Source organism: Aptenodytes patagonicus, chromosome 12 (assembly GCF_965638725.1).
Source record: "Aptenodytes patagonicus chromosome 12, bAptPat1.pri.cur, whole genome shotgun sequence".
In the NCBI taxonomy this organism is placed as follows: domain Eukaryota; kingdom Metazoa; phylum Chordata; class Aves; order Sphenisciformes; family Spheniscidae; genus Aptenodytes; species Aptenodytes patagonicus.
In genome coordinates, this window is record NC_134960.1 from 18,911,770 (window position 1) to 18,929,933 (window position 18,164).

General features: G+C 36.3%; 1 protein-coding gene across 1 annotated transcript in view; it reads left to right on the forward strand.

Annotated features, from left to right (window-relative positions):
- DOCK2 (dedicator of cytokinesis 2) overlaps positions 1-18,164 on the forward strand; it is a 213,534-nt gene that overhangs the window by 163,031 nt on the left and 32,339 nt on the right. Inside the window, exons 33-35 of the mRNA XM_076349698.1 lie at positions 3,987-4,135; positions 11,176-11,261; positions 17,103-17,259. Of these exons, the coding sequence (XP_076205813.1) occupies positions 3,987-4,135; positions 11,176-11,261; positions 17,103-17,259 (392 nt within the window). The remainder of the gene's footprint in view (positions 1-3,986; positions 4,136-11,175; positions 11,262-17,102; positions 17,260-18,164) is intronic.

The window sequence follows — 18,164 nt, forward strand, 5'->3', positions numbered from 1 at the left end:
CAAGCTGAATGTCAAATTTCAGACAGTTAATCATGAGAAGACTAGATTTCATCAGTTTATTAACAGAATGAAGACAGAAAAAGGCTTTACAACCATTCTGTCTGTTTGAGATCTCCTGACCACAAGCCAGTTCTGGTCTTTTGTTCCTATGTGCCACTACAGTGGAGTGCTCAGCATAAGCTAATAGCATTTTTCCCTTTTTCCTGAGGTCCCCATTGCTCCGACTCAGCTAAAATGCAGTCATTTCATCCAGGAAAACTTGTGTAATCTCTGTGTATCAGAAGTTTATGTTTTAAGAATGGTGTGGACTGTTCTCGGTGCCTGCAATAAAAGAGCATTTTTCTCCAGTAGTATCAATATCTTTTGCATGTTATTAAAATTTTACCCAAAATATACCCACACTATCCAAAATCTGAAGATACTTGAATAACATTTGAATAAAAAGGGTCACGCTCATGAATACAAGGCAAGATTTAAAGTGATTGGCTGGGAATGAATGGGAGGTAGAATTTATTCTGAACTAAATACCAAGTAGTCATAAGCAGAATATGAAGAATGTTAAGTAGTTCACAACTACTCAATTTATTGATCTCAAGGACCTGCTAGGCAAAGTAACTGTGTACAGATGAACCAGGTTTTTACATTCTGTTCATTCTGTGTATGAGTTGATTGAGGAATTTTCTATTTAAATTTTTAGGCAAATTTTTAAAAAGTTTTTATTTCAATTAGACTTTGCAGGAAAGTTTCTGTTGATAGAAGGATATTATTTTCTTTCTATGGGCTAATGAACTCTCCAGTTTGATTTGCACCAAATAGGCAATAACCCAATAGTTAAGCTATTTTGCAGGATATTGAAGATGGTTTTCTGTGATTGAAGATGAACTTGAGCCTTAGGTTCTCTGAGGCAGGGAAGGAGAGATCCATCTTCCTTTTTTCTTCCAAAGAATGTTTTGTTACTTATGCAAAAATTCCAGCAATGCATTGTCAAGATATATTGAGGAAAAAAAGTCTTTTGAAGGCCCTATTAGATTAAAGAGTAACAAATTATTCAGAAATTTATACCGGAATGGAATGTCCAGTGGGATAGTGTCAGTGTTATTGCTGAAGCACAGCTCTTCGGCTTTGAGCATGGAATAAGCATACAGCTTTTTCCATTCAGAAATCAACATACCGAATGAATGTAGATAGTATGTTGCATGCTCTCCTCTTCCATATAATCTACTGTTTTATTCATAAATACAATGTAGTGCAGCACGCATCCCTGTCTCCCTGATATGCCATATTTATTGCAAAGAAACCTTATCTCAAAGTGGGGGCATTTTCTTCCCTCAGTGGGGTGTCAATGCCTGCTGTAGAGGCAAAAGTAATTCCATGTTTCTCCTTTTAGTGTGTTCACGTTCCACTAATTACCTTTCCTCTCACCGCTGAGTTGGTCAAGTAAGTTTTGCAGTGTGTTTGAACCTCTGACACACAGCAATGTTGCAACGTAAAATAAGCTATGGAGAGGCCATAATATCACCCTGTATTATTACACAAGGAAGCCAACTATGATTTTCGAAATGCACTGAAAGGGATTGTTTCTTATTAACTGAACTTATGTAGAATATTTGTTTTATCTTGGAAAATTTTTGCAAAGTTCTTCTATTAGGATATGTGAAATTTCTTTATGATCTCTATTGAACTTTCTAGTTTCCTAGGTGTACCAGCGTATCAGTGCTTGCCTGGAGATTTTAAATGTGTTCATCACCTTGTACACACTCCTTCTGGTGATATGTACTCCTTTCAATCTTTCTTTTCTTAAATTTTTTCTTTTAGTATTTTTTAATAGGAAAAGTTTTTAATGCATCAGTATACTCTGTATCAAAAAGATGTAGTCAAGGTTTTAAAGGATTTGATACTTTTGCTGATTAATTAGTGAACTCAAACCTGTTTTCAGCGTAGTCATTAATTTTCTAGTTTAACACCATTGTCATCCTTTTCAGTACTGGTAGGTGTCAATTTGAAATTAATCATTTTCAAATGAACTCTTGATTCTAGAACCATTAACATCTGTTTCTTAAAATAAACTTTCAAGTTTTCATTTTACTACAAAGTACAACAAATCTTGCAGAAGCACTCTTCCACTTGTCTGTATTTGAGATTTGCTGTTTGCATCCTGCTCAGGCTGAATCTGAGAGTCCATATTAAAAACAGCAAACACAATGGCTTTATAAAAATTTAAGGGCCTTTAACAGTTTTGTCTAGCATAATGTTGAAGACCAAAGGATTGTTTTCTAATATCCAAATGCATTATTACTTTATTTAAATAATATTGTCTTACATACACAATGGAAAAAGTGAGGCATACAGATTGAGAAATGTTTCAAAGTAATATGCAGTAATTCTCACTTAATAATAAATGCCTCTTCCATTTATTTTCTATAATCTTCAGGCTCCTTCTCTAGCTTTAACAAAAAGGAATCTGCATTCTGGAAAGCAGTAGAGCATCTTAAGTATGAACCACATTTGAGGGATACATATTCAGCAAGATTGAAACAGGCAAATGCGTGTCAAAGAATGTCATACTGTGGCCTCTAGAGTGCCTTTCAAATGATAAATTGAATTGCCTTGTTTTCTGGGGCAGATTAGCTTCCTTCGTCCATTTCAGTCATTCAGTCATTGTGAGGTTTGAGGAGATGTTACTCTTAATTCCTGAAATGGAAATAACGGTTGCTGATGGCAGGGTAGCCTTCAAAAAGCCTTTAATTTTTTTTTTTTTTTAATTTTAATTTTATTTATGTATTTATTTATTTAAAGTTGTGTGCTAAGGTCTTTTGGTTTTAAGTGTAAGATTAGTGTCTTGGTCAAGGTATTGCTATCATTTAGCTAAAAGTTTCTCTCTTTTTTTCTACTCATGTAAGAGGATTGCTTGGGAGAGTGAAGATTTTTAAAGGTGAATGGATAGCTACATAATACATGAATTTCTGTGGTTTTCAAAAATTACAGACTGTAAGGTCTAATAATACAGGTATTGGAAGTTAGTTGTCATAAGATTCTTTTCGCTCTTATTGACATTACTGATTTAACTAGGATTAATAATGATTTTAATCAACATGAGTGGAAGAAAAAATAATGTTGCATAAAACTGTTGAAGTCGTAGTTCAGTTATGCTTAGAGTTAAATTAGTATGGCACCCATATGAGAGGAAAATCAGAATCAGAATACTTCTTAGTGATGGAATGAGTCTAGTCATATTTGTTTATGAGAATATTTTTATCTCCTTACAAGCTTTAGGCAGTATTGACATTCTTATGCAGGTCATTGGATTTTGCTGGTGGTCTGCTCCACATATCAAATGTTTTTCTTGCCCAAGATACAAGCAGCATTTTAAGAACATCTTGGACCTGGTTGAGTTTTTTGCAAATTTGGATGTTCGTTGGCAGCTGATGTAACAGTTGTGCTACAAGATAATTTTGTGTGGTTTTAGGAGTTGAGTTGTGTAGATAGTGTTTCTATTATTGCTTGCAATGTTTGATGCATTGGTTGGTTTGATTTATTGGTTGCAATGTTTGATGTTATTCAGAAATGAAAGCAAGTAATGTTTTTCCCCTTCATAAGCTAGAAGGGTTACACCATGGGGCATTATCGTGTGGTACTCTCCTACTGATAGAATTTGGGGGATTCTTAGGGGTTTTTTATTACTTTCTATTCTGAGTATTTAAAAGGAGATGTCAAAAGCTGAAGAACCAAAGCGTTCACTGAAAATGTCAACTCAGCTGGCATACGTGCTTATTGCTGGCACTGAATTCTGGCATCTTAGAATGAGACTATATCCATTAACATGCTTTCAGCTTTTGAGAAGGAATAGAGATGAGTGACTAAGTTGTACGACTTTACCAACATAGAAGGTTTAAAATGCTGCTTTAAATAATTGCATGTCCTAAATGTTTTCCTAAAAAATTTTTTTTTTCTCTCCTCTCAAATACTCAGTTTTGTTTCTGTTTCAGGCCAGAATAAAATCTGCTTTATTCCGGGGATGGTTGGACCCATCTTGGAAATGACTCTTATTCCAGAAGTTGAACTACGAAAAGCCACGATCCCAATTTTCTTTGACATGATGCTGTGTGAATATCAAAGGACAGGAGAATTCAAAAAGGTAATGAAAAATACTCTGTGTGAAAAATTACTAAAATGTCATGTGGTCAGTTTATTTCTGGTAAATATGTGTTGTGTGGGCTTTTCTGCTTACAGAAAGTATAATCCAAAATACTAAGAACAAAAGGAATAGCTCTTGTGCAAGTGAGTGTAGGCTCTCCAGAGTGATTTAGTTGGACTTAAGTAAAACTTTCATCACAATGACAGGAATAAGGCGCTGGAATAGGGGCCCAGAGAGGTTGCAGGATCTTTATCAAAATTTTCAAAATTTTGCTGAAGAAGGTTCTGAGCAACAAGACATGACATTGAAGTCAGCTCTCAGTTAAGTAGGAGGTAGAATTAAATGACCTCTAGGGGTCCTGTCTAATCTAAATTTTTCATTATACCCCTTCCTTGTGACATAGATACCGATAAGCCAAAACTTCCAATTTTTAGTACAGAATATCTGACAGAAGTAGAAGTTAATAGTTAATTATATATTATCAGATTTCTCAGGTAACACTAACTTTTCTAAATAATTATTGTGAGAAAAATAACCACTGTGAAGAACTGACATTCCTAAAATGTTTTCTACATTTCTGGTGTGTTCTTGGGCTTACATAGTTATGGACGGAGTTAGAGAACAGATGTTTATTCTTAGTGAACCTATTGGAGTCTCCTATCTTTCTGAGCTAACAACTGTAAAAGGTTACTAAATGAGTGAATATAGGTGTTCTCAGCAAGCTCCTCTGGCGCATGTGATTTATAATTGCTGTAAATACCCATATTTCTTACTCTCAGTTCTTGAAATTTTATTATGCATAAGGATTTCAGAAGGATGTGAGATCATTCCATTAGAAGAAACCAAGTTTGTATGGCTTGGTGCTTCAGACAGATCCATGTATAATAAAACGGAGATGTTCTGTGGTTTGGTACTGAAGTGTGTCCAGAGATGTGGAGATTTCTTGGATCTATTAGACAGATAAGCAGGTGGTTTTAAAACCAAATTGGTGCCAATGACAATTAGGCACACTCTGTTTAAGTTAGAGGAGAAATACCCTTTCCAGGGCTTAATTTTGGCATAGACTCGTTAAAACTTTTTTCTATATTTCTGCCAGCTTTTTTATTTATTTTGATTCAAGCAACTGGCTTTTTTGCAGCTTGTTGAGAAACTGCAGGAAAGATGCTTAGGAAGAGGGTTTTTTTGTTCAGATCCAGCATCTGTGAAATTATTGCCTCTTAGAGAAGCAATCAATTCTCTACCTGCTGAATAAGTACTAGGAAGGATTTAAGAGGTGGATGATTTTTAACTGGTGCTTGGCTTGTACTATATTCACAGATTTCTGTCTTACTGCAGTAAGTCCGCAGGCTTCAGCTCTAGAAAATGACTGGATTGGATGTTTTTGCTTAATATTGCCTTGTCCTGAAACTGCCGTGTATCTATGTAATAAATACAGTATGTTACAGAATGTTACTAATACACATACATACACTAATAGATATACTACTTACACATAGAAATTAATTCTGAGCCCTTTAAACTTCTTTTTCTGCCTGGACAAGCCAGAATAATTTTCTTTTCTGTTTCTCTATATTTCAGTGATAGCTCTTTATTCTCTAGTATTGGTATAGTATGTACTGTTCCACTGGCAATCTTTAATTTGTATTCTAATTACAGAGAAAAAGCTAATATTAGAGCAGCAAAACCTGCAAGTAACAGGACAAAGAATTGTTCTGGATCACAGGGTACTCCTAACAAACCAAAATTCTTTGTGGCCTCTAACAAAAAAATAAGGTACCCTCTTATTTGATGGTCCTATTAAAAAAATAAGAAATAGTACTAACGTAGTAGTCCTTTCCTTCTACTCAAATCAGAAGATGGGATTTCTGTTTCTACTGAACAATTTATAGTTTTCTCTGAGACCATTATGGGAAGCATCTCTTAAATGAAGACTGTGAGATCTGAAGTCATTAAGTATTTTGAGGAGCAGTGTAGAGCCTATTCAGTGCGCCACAGAGGTGAAACATTTACTGCCAACTTCTGTCGAAATACTGGGTGACTACATGCTGCTCAGTTCTGCTGGAGTTAGTCCTATGCTGCTATTAAAGTTTCTCATAATGCATACCATACAGGTTTGCAAATTCACTTTCGGCAATGACCTTTTATATGTAGGCAGCTCACTGATAATAAATAGCAACATATTTTCTCAATCTTCTCCTTCATCCAGACAGCAGAATATTTTACCCATTCTATGCCCATTTAAAACAGTGCTATTCATGTTTTCAGGAACATTACTTTCCCACTCAGCAATCTTAAAATATGCTACACCTGGTGCTGAGCTGGGGAAGTCACCTGTCTATGCCGTTGTACAGTGTGTACACAACTTGTATCCAAGTTCTTGTGTATCATGTCAACCCCCTGTGAAGTGTGTAAATACTTATATTTGAATCATATCTGTCTGGTGCTGCATTATAATCATATGAACAATTTTGGTTTCACATTTACACATTTCACATTTACAGCTGTGGTTTTGTTGTTTTGACTTGGTCTGAGAAATATGAAGTAGTTGAAATTGCTCCTTCCTCCCTGCCCCTTCTAGAGAAAAGAGGAGCGCATCTGTATTGCCTAATTTTCTGCACCTGGTTTTTTGCTTTTTGATGTGATGAGTGTGGAAGTTAGGCCACTCAAGACTGTGTTTCAAAGCTTCTTGAGAGAAGCAACAGCCCACTTCAGTCTTCTGTCTAAAGAGCAGTTTGCAGCATCGGAATGACCCAGTAAATCTGGGGTTGGATGCATGGCTTCCTGCTGTCTTTGATGAATACTGGTTGAGTAATCCTGCTAGTTCTTCTGTCTCGCTATGGAATTGTACTCGTTGTTGTGAGAAGGTGAAACCTGGGAAATTCTACAGTGAATGGGTAGCGAGCATGCGACATCTGTCAGTTATCTTAAAATTCTAAATTTGAATAGAATGTGGATTTGTTTTTTAGGTTGCTCTCAGGGATAGATCTGAGGATGTTTAAATAGAGATTTTTACATATCATGTAGCTTATAAATCTGTTTCTTTAAGAAGTTGTTTTAACATAATTGCACTTCTTGATTATAGGAGCAAAATAATTTGATTGACTTTTATTCTGGAAAAATTTTGATCTTTGACGTTTGTTGATCCTGTTTAGCTGAATCTCAGGACAAAAATGAAGGATATAAAATATTCTGGAGAAAAATGGGGAGTGCTTGGCCTTTTTTCTTGAAAAATGCTGAGTAATTTTTCTGGGTGGGGAGTTTTAATCATGACCTACTTGAAGGAAGTACATGTAGTAACGTGTTTACAGTTAGAATGTCATGTTCTCTACAACTGAAGGAATGGTCCCTTCCAAAACGTAAGTCTGAAGATATGCATGACCTGCTTGGTGTTCCCAAGGGGAAGAACTATTTTGTTATATGTAGCCTTGGGCTTGGCTTCTTCAGGCCAGGGCTGAACTTTTTGATGAGTATATATTTAAGTTAGGAAAAATATCTTGCATAGCAGTTACCTGATAGTACCGTCTGTAATAATATATATATATATATATATATACACACCGTCTATATATACATACCGGTATATATATATATACCGTCTATAGTAATCCTTTCTGCCATGAAAGGCTTCCAGTTCTCTGACGGGATGATCTGGGTCCCAGTCTGCCAAAGCTCTCAGTTACACAGGGACACTCCCGGGAGAGAACAGAATGATTCATATACTGAAAGTTGTGTGAAATTTTGTGTGAAAGAAAAACGTGAAAATTTGCTGTATTAGTACAATGGTGAATTCTCTGTCATTTTTACAGTGCTTTTAATAATTATATCTATGCAAAGCAACAGAGCTTTATTTCAATGTAGATCTCCTAGTTTTCTAATGCTTTCTCTGTGCTTCTTGATGGGTTAATGGCTTGTCTAGAACCTTGTGGTAGATCTTTCCCACCTCTTCTTGAAAATACTATGCCGAGGTTTCTTTTGTCTGAAGCTAGATCTTACTAAGACACACATTTTTCTTTAGCACCTGGAAAAGTCTCTTTTAGACTTGCTTCCTGCTTTTTTCAAGTGTCGTCTTAGCTGCACTCTTCTGCATGCTTCTCTCACTAGCATGTGTGCTTACTCTCAGAGCACGAGCAATCTTTTGTTTTTAGTATGTCTCTAGTTGACTCATAGGGCAATAGAACAGACATAAACAAACAGTCTTTCTGCTACCTCACCACGCTGTATGTAACAATGTGAAACATTCAGTACTTACATGAAATATTAGAAACAAAAAATCAATATAAATTTTGCCACACCTGAGTAATTTATTCACATGATACCCAAAGATTTTAGTAGAAGTCTTGGGGTGAGGGGATTGAGACGTGTTGTGACTGCGTAAAGAGGACATTGACAGCCACATTAGAAAAGTTTAAAAAAGTGTTGGCATTAAAAACTTGTCATTTTCTAATTGTGCAGATACTTTACAAATCTATATCAAGTTGTTTTCTCATATGATGACATCTGAACACGATACGGTTAGTTGGATGAGAACAAAGAATGACTATAGCTGCACTAAGACTTTGAGATTCATGTATCGCACCTCCTTTCAGTGGGCATACCCAAATGAAATGGAAGCTCAGTCAAAGTGTATGTCCAGGCTTTCAGCAGTGCTAGAAGCCCAGACTATGAATCAAGCTGATGAATCTTGGAATGGTTTTATAAATTCTAGGCTTTTCATATAGCAAGCCAAAAAGAGATGTCAAAGAGTGAAGAATCAGAGAAAACTATCAGGCAAGAGGCTTAGAAACAATGAAGGTATTCAGTAAAGGCTAAGCACAGAACAAGGTCAAACTGACTTAGGTAACCAGAGAGTATAAAAAGTAACCCATTGTAGGTGGAGCTAGAGACTGGTTAATAAAAGAATGACTCTACCTTGAAGGAGATTTCCGTTGGTGTTGTACTTATATTTGTGCTGAGTTTCCAACCTGCAGGTGCAAAAAGATACCTACTTCTTCACAACATAATGTTTGAAGCTTGGGAAAAATTATGCTAATGGGCTGGCTGCCTTTTAGTGATTTTTTTTTTAGCATCTTAAAACCTGCGGCATTTTAATATTAATATTTATTTCTGTTAAGCTTATTGAATTAAATTATTTTCTGCCATGCAATATTTTTATATTGCATTAATTTTAATTAGTTTTCTGTTTTCTGAGATTGATGTATCAGGTTATTTTAAAAAACTTTGTTTTGAACACTTTATTTTTTGTTTAATCGTTTCAGATCATGTCTGAAGGACAATAATAGGCTAGTACACCCAGTAATTTGGTTCAAAATGCCTGGGTCTACACTGGACAATGTTAATGGGGGTATATTTTCCTTGGAAACCTTTCCCAGTAAATTTCCAACTGACTTAAGTTACCTTTTTTTTTTAATTTTCCACTGGTATTTTCCATTTTTTATTGAGGGGAACCCCCCCCCCTACAATCCCCCCCTCATCTTTTGTATTTCTGTTATGAGTATGATACATAAATATCAACTATTTGAGGACATTTTTTGAACTTGCGAATCTTAATGCTTTAAGGTGCTTGGAAAGGGATAAAAAAAAACCCAAACAAACCTTTTGCATGTATTATAGTTCCCACGGTTTTAATTTCCCAGACGTGAAGGCAGTCTGCATAATATATGGTAAAGGCATTACAAACTAATTACAAATTCTGATCTAAACATGTTAGATTGGATTAACCCTTTCAAAATGATAAAGTGATTTCCTGTGTACAATGTATTGCAAAGGCTTTGAAACGACAAATTGCAATTGTATATTTATATTGCAATAACACAATAACATTTTAAAGAGGCTTTCTATAATTAAGGTATGATCCTGCAAAATGCTGGGTTAAAATATAATCCTACATATGCTTCCATTTCTTTAAGAGGTAATGGTATATTACTATGGTATATTAATGGTATATTCTCCAGAGATGTTGCCAGAGTTTATTACACTTTAAAGATGTCAAGCTATTGTCATTGACAATTTGCACGCATATTTGTAACAACAATTTTGCAGGTTAGCATTAGTTTCCCAGGTAACTTTTTCTTTACCTGCGTGACAAACTTTGAAAATAGGTTTTATCTTTTTTTGAATATTGTGAGATATTGTTCCCTTGCTTAATTACGTAAAGCTACCTGAAGAGTATATGAGAGATTATTACAGGGTGTAGCAGGAACGGCAAGCAAATAATAAAGATAACATCTTCAGATACCCAGCTTCAAGAAATTTATTATAGGAATGACTGAGCCCAGTAGTTAGGTTGAAGTTTCAAGGGCGACTGTGCAGACTGGGATGTAGTGCTTCTCTGTAAGCTAAGTTTGGAATAAAAGGGGACCTAGAAGCCTTGGAGTTTTAAGAGTTGGCTGATTAGTGATAGCTAACAAGGTGTGACCAGTGGAGAAATATTAACAGGTTTTCTCTCTTTGTATGCACACAGGCTGCATAGATTCTTTTCCAATTCAGAGAGGGGAAAAAGGTAGTTTTTGACCTTACAAGTAGAGAAATAAGGCTGCTGATGGCTCCGAATGAAGTGGTGTCATAACTGTAAAGTAAAATTGAAAAAATGATGCAGTAGAGGGGAAAGAATTGTGTTTAACTACAAAAATAGCTTGTTTGCTGTCTTTCTTTATATGTCACTCTTTCCTAATTAGGGTCTGGATAGACCTAACAAATAGCAATTAAATAAGGTATTGCATACTGTAGGATTGTTCATATTTTATCTGGGTGAAAGTGATTCTACTTACTCTGAAATCCTGCATTTCAAATCAGAGATGTTCTATGAAAACCCATAATGCAGACACTGTAAGCCTGTTTCCTCACGTTATTTTATCAGTTTGTACTAAGGAACAGGTATCTGGAGATAGTCAGATGTGCATTATTCAACTGGAATATATTCAAGCATTTAACCCTTGGGAATATGTGATATAGCTATACAAAGATATTCTTTTGATGCCATATTGAAATGTGTTTGACCTCTGGATATCTGCTCAGTGTTTTGATTTTTCTTTCTTTATTAGTTTGAAAATGAAATCATTTTGAAGTTGGACCATGAAGTGGAAGGAGGACGTGGGGATGAACACTACATGCAGTTGTTTGAGTCCATGTAAGTAGTGCATGAGAACAACTGCCTTCAGGATGTGTTTTTATCTTATTGTTTCCACTTCTCAAGTTGGTAACCTCACTTAAAAATAAGATAGAATCTTAGCAGCTGTTTTTATGAAGGGACCGGAAGTAGCATACTGTTTCAGTAAACCTGGTTTGAATTGTAGTTTTGTTCATTGAAACTATTTTCCTGGTTGCTTTTCAGTATTTTGTGCTCCAGCTAAATTATGAAGAAATTATACCTAACGTGCATTTCTCTAGCCAACTTTCAAGCCAAGACAGTCAAATATTCACCCCACTTTTTAGTCTTCCCTCATTTTTCCTTATAACCTTTCTTGTTTTTATTTCACACTAAGAAGAAGAAGAAGGTATTTTAAAATGTCTGTCTTGTTTTTCAAAATGTCTAGATTGGACTCCAAGAGATTATTCTCTGAATTTACATAAAGTGACTATCCTGGAATGAGACTATTGCGAAGTGCTACCGTTTAATAAAAATATTTCTATTTCTATATTTCTAACAATCCCAAAGCCTGATATAGAATCCCCTTCTCTTCTTGGCTGCCCACGTTCAGTTTTATTCTCAGACTTGATAGCTGTGTCCTCACTTGTGGCAGGTGGCGTGTGTGATGTATTGGGCAGTGGTGGAATCCTTGCGCCTACCTCTGAGAACTTGCTCCTAGCTTTGTGCCTCAGACTGCCACAGTGAGAAAGTACATCGCTCATCATACACTTTCTCAGACATTGATAACCTAGTAGTTATTAAGCATAAAAATGCTGTAGCACTTTGGCTACATGACAAAATCGATATAGGCTTTGTGACATTGAGTGCGTATGTTTTTACTTTCCCAAAGCCTGCTACCTTGTGCATATTGTATTTTTGTGTAGGGCAGAGCAATCTTTGCAAAGTCACATCCCTCACCAGATGAAGCACGCAATCTTTGTGTATACCACAATGGAGAAAAGTCTACTTTCAGTGAAAACATAATTTCCTTAAAAATACTGAATTATATAATTAAATAATAATAGGTAAATGTTATCTTATGTAAACAATATGTAATTATATTCTAATTAAATAGTATAAGTTAAAAGAAACATCATTTAAATCAAACGTATTTTAAATGTTTGCTACGTTAGTTTAATTTCTGTCCCATGGGGAGGCAGATAAAATATAGAGAGGCAGACTTGAAAAAAGTAAAAGCACCAACACTTTTTAAGCAATATAAAACTATTCTTTGAAACTGATACACTGGCAAGGACAGACGAAGTTTTAAAAATGTCTCTTTCACTTCCTAAGATGCAATGACTATGTAAACTGAGACCAATAAAGTAATTTTTCAATTTTGAATGTTTACTGTTTGGCTTCAAGTCTTAGGATAGCTAAGAGGTGATGCAGAGATATTCAGACTAGCTCTTGGTATGACCGAAAACAGGCCTGCAAGTACATAGTTTTCTTAATCACACTGCTGCAAAGCGTAAACCGCGATGCCTGCCTTAACTGTCGCTACGATTCATCATCTCCAATGCTGGGGATTCAGCTGACACAGTGGACATTTATTGCAGTGCTAAACTTTCCTTGCTGCTAGTAAGTTTTTTTTCCAAATATCCATACTAAATCTTCCTTGCTTCAGTTTAAGCCAATTATTTCTTGTTTTATCCACAGGGGACATAAAGAGTCATTTATTCTGTTTCTCTTTGTAGCAGCTTTTAATGAATTTGAAAGTTGCTGTCAAGTTTCCTTTGGTCTTCTCTTTAGGGTAAACAACCCCAATATTTCAGTTCATCATATGCAATGTTTTCTGGACATTCCTACAATGTCTATGTCTATTTTGAAATAGACAAAGCAGGAGAGAGTATTCAAACTGAGACTTTATCAATGCAAAGAGAAAAGCTTCCTTCAGATCTTATGTATGAGACTCTTTGAAATTTACTTTTTCTGAGCTGTGTAACATTGTTTGCTCATCTTGTTTGCAGTTTACTCTTACATTCAAATATTTTTATAGAGAACTGGTACCTATCCAGTTAAACCCCATCTTTCAGTAGTGCAGTAGAGCATTTGATCTTCCTGCCTTTCCAAGGTACCCTTCTTTCTTTGACATACCTGTTTTTTTCCCCTCGATACTCTCCCGTGTTCTACAAGACTTCAAGGTTTCCACATTTCTAAAGATGTCACTTCATATTATCTCCAGATAATATTTTTTGTTCCATCCTTGAAGTTGTTTAATGATGCCTGTAGAGGGACAGTTGAAGCAGAGGCTGGTGACCTGGAGGACCCTGTTTTCTTCTCTCTGTTGTTTTTGTTTGTTTTGGTTTGTTTTGTCTTAAATCTTCCTACCTTCACACCTTTCAAAGCAGGGATTTCAAGCCTCTATCCCCAACTCCCTGTTCCAACTGGATAGAGACCCAGTTAAATTGGGCCCCAGATTTATTCATTTGGTCCTATTTTCATCAATTAATTTCCTGTAACTGTCCGCATTCCTGCACAGTTCCAGCTGCCACCTGAATGCAGATATTTAGCAGTAGTCAATGACTGTCTTGTGTGTTGATGCTCACCTCTGTAACCAACACTTACCCATGCTGGTTGGTTGCTGGGAACTTCCCCATGCCCAATAAACTAAATAGGATCAGCAGAAGTTTGATCACTGCCTTGCAGTTGTCCATAGTCCTAAATGTCAGCATGCGCCGTGGCCGGGTTATGACCTGTGCTAATGAATCCTGTCCCAGGCAACACCAAGGAAGAGTTGGGATAATATGGAACAGATGGGAGCCTGTTCTCAGTAGGCAGAATAGACGAGCCTACCCTGTTCTGGGAAACGGAGGAGAATCTAGCTATATGAATACAAGTTGTGCTATGCCACTTTTCCTCAGGCTCAGAAAATGAATTCTGGCATGTTTTAATTACTAATATAGGTGCAACAGAAAAGAGCATTTAGAAGCTTTCCAGTTCCCCATCATTGCAGTGGCCCATGTTATGCACTTGTTTTCTTGAGCTTTATTGAAAATATTTTTTATTTTAAAACTTCTATTTTTTTCAGGGTCTGTTTAAAAATTCAAAGGTTTCTTGCTCCCTCCTGGGGAAAAAAAAATCTTCTAAAATTTTATGGGTCCTTTTTATTGGGATTATTGTATAAAGCTGAGCAAGACAACTTTTTAAATCTTCCCTTATGAGACAGGTATTCCTCTCTCCTGTTCATTTTGTAGTTCTCCTCTATGTGTACTCCAGTTCATCTTCCTTTAGTGACTGGAGTTATGCACTATACCCTGGGTGAGATCTAGCAATAGCTTATGTTTTATGTCAATGTTTTTCTACTTGTATTGGAAAGAAATGTGATGCCTTGGTGACTCATGTTCATTTCACAGTCAAGTAATGTTCATAGGTCTGCCTTGTTTGCTGTCACTCCAAGTGAACCTATGGCAAAAATTCATAATAGTCATTTAAATGGTGACTGTACTTTCCTTTGTTAGCGTCTTATCCTGTTTCTGATAATTACAGATGTAAAATAACCCCACTTTTCCTGTATAGTATTCCAGTCTTCTATATGATTCTGGGGCTTTCTTACTTTCTTTTCCACAAATATCATTTAATGCCTTCCAGCCTATTCTGTTGGTTGTCAACTCTTCAGACCCTTTAGTATTTAACATTCCATTTGCGATATCTTTAATGTCATAAGCTATGTTTCAATAATTCATTTAAATCTTTCAGTTATTGTTTCTGACTAGTCAGACAACAGCAATTTAAAGTATTCTGGTTTTACCTGTTAGCCTCTGTCTGTCACATCTTGTACAATATAAATGTTCTTTCAGACGTGCATGTACACACTCCCTCTGTCTCAGCAAAATAACTCTACGTTGGATCTGTGCAATCAAAGGAATAAACATTAGGTGCTGTTTTCACTTTGCTTGAGTTAGAACTTTGAGACTAGGTACTTTGCTGAGGTCCCATTGTAGGCCAAAGCTTCGAGGATTTCTTTGCAGTTGAAGTTAATATGAATATGTATTTTCTGAAGACAGTTTAAATAATTCTGAGGAGTAAAAAATGATTTTTGCAACTAATTAAAACATAATACTTTATAATGGAAGTTTAAAAATAATAGTCTACTTACATTTAATAATTTATTATTAATCTTTATTTGCCTATAAATTGAGTGCTGTTAATGAAACACTAAGAAGTCAGAAATTAATAATAATGTGTCACTGAAGCTGCTCAGCTTAAGCACACAGCATAGTTTCAGGGATAATTTTGCAATTGCTAGTTTGTTTTTACTATTTTCCTGTGAGAATACATGGTGATTTTTATGTGTTATTAATAGAATATGCCAAATATACATGTAAGTAATTTGTGCGTTGTGGTGGATTGACCTTGGCTGGATGCCACGTGCCCACCAAGCCGCTCTATCACTCCCCCTCCTCCTCAGTAGGATGGGGCGGGGGGAAGAAAATAAAACGGAAAAGAACTCATGGGTCAAGATAAAGGCAGTTTAATAAAGCTAAAGCCACGCGCGGAAGCAAAGGAAAACAAAAGACTTATTCTCTACTTCCCATCAGCAGGGAGATGTCCAGCCACTTCCCGGGAAGTAGGGTTTCAGTACGCATTGCAGTTGCTCTGGAAGACAAATGTTGTTATAATGAATGCCCCCCACTCCTCCTCCTTTCTCTTAGCTTTTATTGCTGAGCAGACATCATATGGTGTGGGACATCCCTTTGGTCAGTTGGGGTCAGCTGTCCTGGCTGTGTCCCCTCCCAAGATCTTGCCCACCCCCAGCTTACTGGCCTTTGGGGCTGAGGGGGATGTATGAGAGACAGCCTTGATGCTGTGCCAGTGCTGCTCAGCAGAAGCCAAAACACTGGTGTGTTATCAACACCTTTCTAGCTACCAGTACAGAGCACAGCACTATGAGGGCTGCTGTGGGGAAAATTAACTCCATCTCAGCCAGACCCAATACATGCGTATATAAATATATATGTGGATATCTCTCTCTCTCTGTGTGTGTGTGTGTGTGTGTGTGTGTATATATATATATAAAAAATGCAGTTTGTCAGAGAGAATCCCAATGGAAAATCAGAATGCTAAGGAGAAGAAAGCTCTTAAGCAAAGAAAGAAAATAATCTTTAATGAGATGCTGGTAATCATTTCATAATATTTAAACAGTTAAGCTTTGAAAACAAAGCTATGATAGTAATGTGAAATATCTACTCCTAAATCACTTCAGCACTTTACAGAAACAGCATATGTTAATATTTTGTTAATGTAATTTGGAAGCTGATGATGATGTATAAAACTCTCTTTCCTATATTTTTATCAAAAGAGAACTAATTGCTTTTTTTAATCTGCAGAAAGTTTATTGTTTGATTTTGCTTATTTCTCAAGGGCAAATTGTTCTGCTGAGGTCTTGTTCGTGAGTGTCTTTTTTGACTTAAAATTGTAATTTCTGTTAGTTTGAACTTTCTACTCACACCTATACTGTACAAAGAGAAGGAAATAATTGTTGCATTTTATGTTGCGTGATAACAGAGGAAAGGAAGGTCTAATGTTTATTGCAATAGTGTGGCATTCCAGAGGCTTGAGTTTGCTATACCACAGATGCAGGTTGTTCCATTCTGAAATTTTGGGTATAACCTTGAATTTGAAGTCATTTTCAGACAGGAAAAGTAAATGTTTCATTTTTTTCTTTTGATTTATATCCCATCTGTCTTCTGGATATCTAAATTACCAACCCATGAAGGGAATTTCCAGTGCATTCTGCAGCTGCTTTAGCCCTAATTCAGCCTTCAGGTCCAAACAGTTTTTCAGCTGATGGGCCACTAATTTTCACAGTATTGCAAAAACATTTTTTTGTGTTTGCAGTCTTACAGAGTGTGCGTGTCAGTATCCCGGCATTTTTAACTTGGTTGAAAGCTTTGTCAGCCTAGTTAAAGGCCTTTTGGAGAAACTGCTGGATTACCGAACTGTGATGAATGATGAAAGCAAGGACAATCGCATGAGCTGCACTGTGAACTTACTGGTATGTTCTCTCTTGTAATTCTTGCGTGAGAATGGGAAAGAGCTTTAGAATCCGTTTGCTAAAGATGAAGGTAAATCGTCCTGGGGATAGGAGTGGTTGACAATGCTCAGTAGTGATTTAAACTCTGAGGCAAGAGATTTTTATATCTATTTGCATGGATAGATGCACAAACCTGAAAGCAACGTCCACTCAGTTCTTTGGTTTTGCTTGTATGTTTATCCACTTTGATTCTGTGGATAAATAAGGACTCTACTGTTCATATACCTTTACTTTTTGATAGGCTTAACGTAGCAGTGGGCTTTGCCAGAGTCAAGTTTTACATGAGGAGCTAACCCACTTGCTGCTTTAGCAACTCAGCAATTACGATTTTTAAATCTGGGGAAGAAACCTGCAAGATACACTTGCAGTAAGGTGCCAAGAAGATTTGAGTTTCTGATCTGGTTCTAGGCCACCCTGTCTTTTTTTCTATTCCTATTTTGTGATGAGGATATCGCATGTAGAGATTCCTCCACTAGGAAGTTCCTCGAAGCTGAAGAGGAACCTTTGTCAACTTTAAGGTTGGAAAGAGAACATGGTTAATATGTATTGCACTCACATACCCTCTGTTCCTCAGTAATCACTGCGCAATGAGGTATAAATTTCTGCAACTCTTCAGGAGCCAGTTCTTGTCTCATATTTTGCGCAGCCTTAGCAATTCATATAGGTGCAAAAGTGTTACGGTGACAAAAATGGGCTTTAGTCCTGGAGTTAGCTCCTTTAGAGGTATTGCACAACAGTGTTACATATCAACAGTGTTACATATCAACAGTGTTACATATCAACTTCAATAAATACCAGCTTCTTTTCTGGCCATCAAGTATAGCCAGAGCATGTCGTTTATTGTGTTAATGCATTTGGATAACCGT